Genomic DNA, 3,373 nt, shown 5'->3' with positions numbered 1-3,373 from the left:
GAAAGAGCTCCATCCAGAGAAATAATAAAGTAAAAAGATTGACCTTAGAAAGTCTTGGCATTTGACCTGTTTTGAAGAAAAAGAAGAAATATTTATTAGAGAATATTTATAAAGAAACTCCACACTGTTGAACATTATTTTTCAAGCCTTCTACACCGCAGCTGCTACAGAAGCTGGTTCATCAACCCCTTCGGCTCTTTCAGCTGCTAAATCCACACTGTCCTTTTCAGAGCAGTCATTGCCAACTCAGGATGCTCACATCCAGATGCAAAGATCAGATTTGTGCAACAAGAGGAAGTGGTGAAACTTTCACTGAAATTCAGTGAGTTAGTTCGACTCAGAGGTGTAGAGCAGAAATCACAGACTAGATCATCAGACCCCACATAACTTAATGTGCTCAAATGATTCACAGATGGTTACAGAAATCTGAGACAGCTTCTGATTCAGCTTCAGGCTCACCACAGAAGAGGGCAAAAATTTCCAGGCACATACCATGATCTTACACTGATGTCCACAGGAAGAGTGGACGAATCATTATGAAACCTTCCAGTTATATCGATTCTGGAGATCCTGCTTCTGGATTCTGACAGTCTGCTTAGATTTTGGTTAGGTTTGTAAAAAAATTTAAACGTTTTGCTCAGGCCGTCACTTCTGACAAAATATCCAAATGCAAAAAATCCCTTTGTGAAGCACCACCTTGTGCTGTGCTTCTATTCAGAATCTGGATGTTGGACTGTGAGGGCCAGTGCTCAGCATTACTGAGTGTCCCACAAAGGAAAAAAGAGGAAGTACTGCACTGGTCGATAAAGCTTGCACTGTTCCACATGTAAAGCTATCTTGCCTCACACTTGGCAAGAAGTTAATTAAGTCTTTGAAAAACCTCCAGTCCCTGTTTCAGGGGTGCTTACAGAGAGCTGCAATGAACACGTATTCCTCTGCAGGTCTCACATGTGCTGTCTGACAATAGCATTATTTCTGTTTCTATCTTTTCCCACAAATGTTACTGGTTTTGCGAAGGAGGAAATGGCAGTGGCAAGAACGGAACAGACTAGAGATAAACATTCTTTCAGTAATTCCAGCAGCTTGGAAGAGACATAATCAGATACTAAGATTACCTGGCTAGGGGAGAGGGTTAGTTTAATGGCATGTCGGTGAACCCAAACAATTAGGACAGCAGATAAACATATGCAATCCATGACTGAAATACCATTTTCAGACAGTATTTTAGCAGCTTTTTTCACACATAAGTGTGGTTTGGGAAAGCAAAGATAGGCCTGTCAGCAGCATTATCCGATGTCACATTGTGCACTACTCCTTAGGCTGCCAAGCTCTGCTACCCCACAAGCACTGCAAGGGGTATCTGGTTAGCACAGTCAGATACGTGTGCTAGAAATGTACATGGCAAGCAGCACACACAAAGATCTGTTGTCACTTGAACTAAAAGCCAACTGTAAAAGTAAGTCTACAAGCCACATCTAAAGAAGCAGGATCTGTTTTCTTAAGTGGGCATTTGAGCTCATTCTCATTAGAACCCCTGTTTACTCCTGTCATAGCACACACACGTACAGTTCCCAAGTGGCAAGTTAAAACAAACAGTGCAAGTTATACCAATGCACACACACACCCCTTTGTGTTTTCTAGAATGGACTACAATTTGGCACACAGAGTAGACTTAAAACTGCATGCACCACATAAAAGTTTTAATTACTCTTTGTTTTCTTGCACCTAACCCAAATGTGACCTGTCAAACACATGGGAAACAAACTGAAGAACATCCTGACATGAATTTATAATGAGAAGCAGGAGAATATTATGAAGAAAAAGGAAAGACCTTTAGTTATAGTTATCCTATCTATGCATTTGCATTTTCACTCACTCAGGTAGTTAAACACTTCCTTAAGTTCAACAGGGTGAAGAGAAGGCTGATTAAAGTGGACTGGAAAAAAGGCAGAAGATGTCTTACAGAATTAAAAGCAACTACAGAAGACTGGGGAAGTAAAGGAATCAGGCTCTCTGCTACTGAGAGCAAAGCCACAAATAAAAGGAGTGCTCTTTCCAGGTGCATCAGGCCTACTTCACACAAAGGTATGATTTTATTCCTCCTGGTTATGGATCTTGCTTCAGTGAGGCGAGGCATGCTCCAGGGAAAGCGTGCTATGAAGGCTCGTGCAAAAAACCCTGCTGCTCCTGCACCCTGCACCTGGAAGCAAAAAGGAGCAAGGCACTGCCTACCCAGACATGGCTCAGATCCAGGATTATGTCCTGGCTGTAATGTGGGAGTTCCTAGTCCAAAGTCTGAAAGGCTTATAACAAGTGCTTGACACCAAGGAGGAAGCTACCAGTGACAACACTCTGCTGCCTGGGAAAAGGAAACTATAACCCATTTTCAGACTTAATCAATTTTGCTTGCTTGGAAGCAGGATTTCCATAAAACCAGGATGAAACAAAACTCATATGCCCTTCCAGGAGACCTGGCAGCCCTGCCATGGTGCTCAGTCTGAGAACCATATATACAACACATCTTGGGACCTTGGGACCACAGCACCGGGAACTATGGAATTCATCAGCATCCGCTTCACCTGGGCAACCCCAGCCCTGTGAGAAAGTTGTTCTCTACCAAACCCATACCATGGGCCTGCTGTGGGGTTAGTAGGAACACCCCTCAGAAGGCGAGCATTTTCCTGCACATTGCATTGTATGCACATTAAATATACGTGGTATAGGGCCGGAAAAAGAAATCGCTGTAATGGGGTGGAGAGGGGAGCAAAACACAACCTTATGTTATCAAAAGGCCCTTATGGAGAAGGGCGCTGTCGAGCAGGGGTGGGGGAGGAAGGAAGAGATAATTTTTTTTTAATTACTTTTTTATTGGATGTATAGATATATGCTTATAGATACTATACACGGAAGTATATATATACTTTATATATATATATATATACACACTGTATAGCATATATATATACACACACTATATAATATACACACACACTATATAGTATAAAGTGTGCATATATATAAAGTATCTATATATTTACATACTATTGATATACTATATTTTTATATATGAAAGTATACTTACATATAAGCATATATATGCTTTATATATACACACACTTACACATTCACATATATATATATCTACATATACATATGTAGATATATATATATATATGTATATATACACTTTATTGCACTGTCTGTGAGGAGCAGGAGTACTCTCTGAAGCATCACCGGAGGAGGGGGAAGGCGCGGGTTCTCTGAACAGCCCCGGGAAGAGGCGGGAAGAGCCCCTGAGGAGAGGACAAACCGGGTGGGCCCTGGAAGGACGCGGTGGGTGAGGCCAGACCCGCGAGGGGCCGGCCAGTGCACA

General features: G+C 42.0%; 2 protein-coding genes across 7 annotated transcripts in view; one reads left to right on the top strand and one right to left on the bottom strand.

The window, feature by feature from the left end:
* CDADC1 (cytidine and dCMP deaminase domain containing 1) overlaps window positions 1-61 on the bottom strand; it is an 11,950-nt gene extending 11,889 nt beyond the window's left edge. Inside the window, exon 1 of the mRNA XM_017733621.1 lies at window positions 1-61. Within this exon, the coding sequence (XP_017589110.1) occupies window positions 1-61 (61 nt within the window).
* Window positions 1-3,373, top strand: part of LOC103615159 (RCC1 and BTB domain-containing protein 2) — a 468,828-nt gene that overhangs the window by 158,628 nt on the left and 306,827 nt on the right. The gene's annotated exons all lie outside the window — the stretch shown is intronic.

Source organism: Corvus brachyrhynchos, unplaced genomic scaffold (genome assembly GCF_000691975.1).
Source record: "Corvus brachyrhynchos isolate BGI_N302 unplaced genomic scaffold, ASM69197v1 scaffold202, whole genome shotgun sequence".
Taxonomy (NCBI): domain Eukaryota; kingdom Metazoa; phylum Chordata; class Aves; order Passeriformes; family Corvidae; genus Corvus; species Corvus brachyrhynchos.
This window is presented reverse-complemented; position numbering and strand designations above follow the sequence as displayed.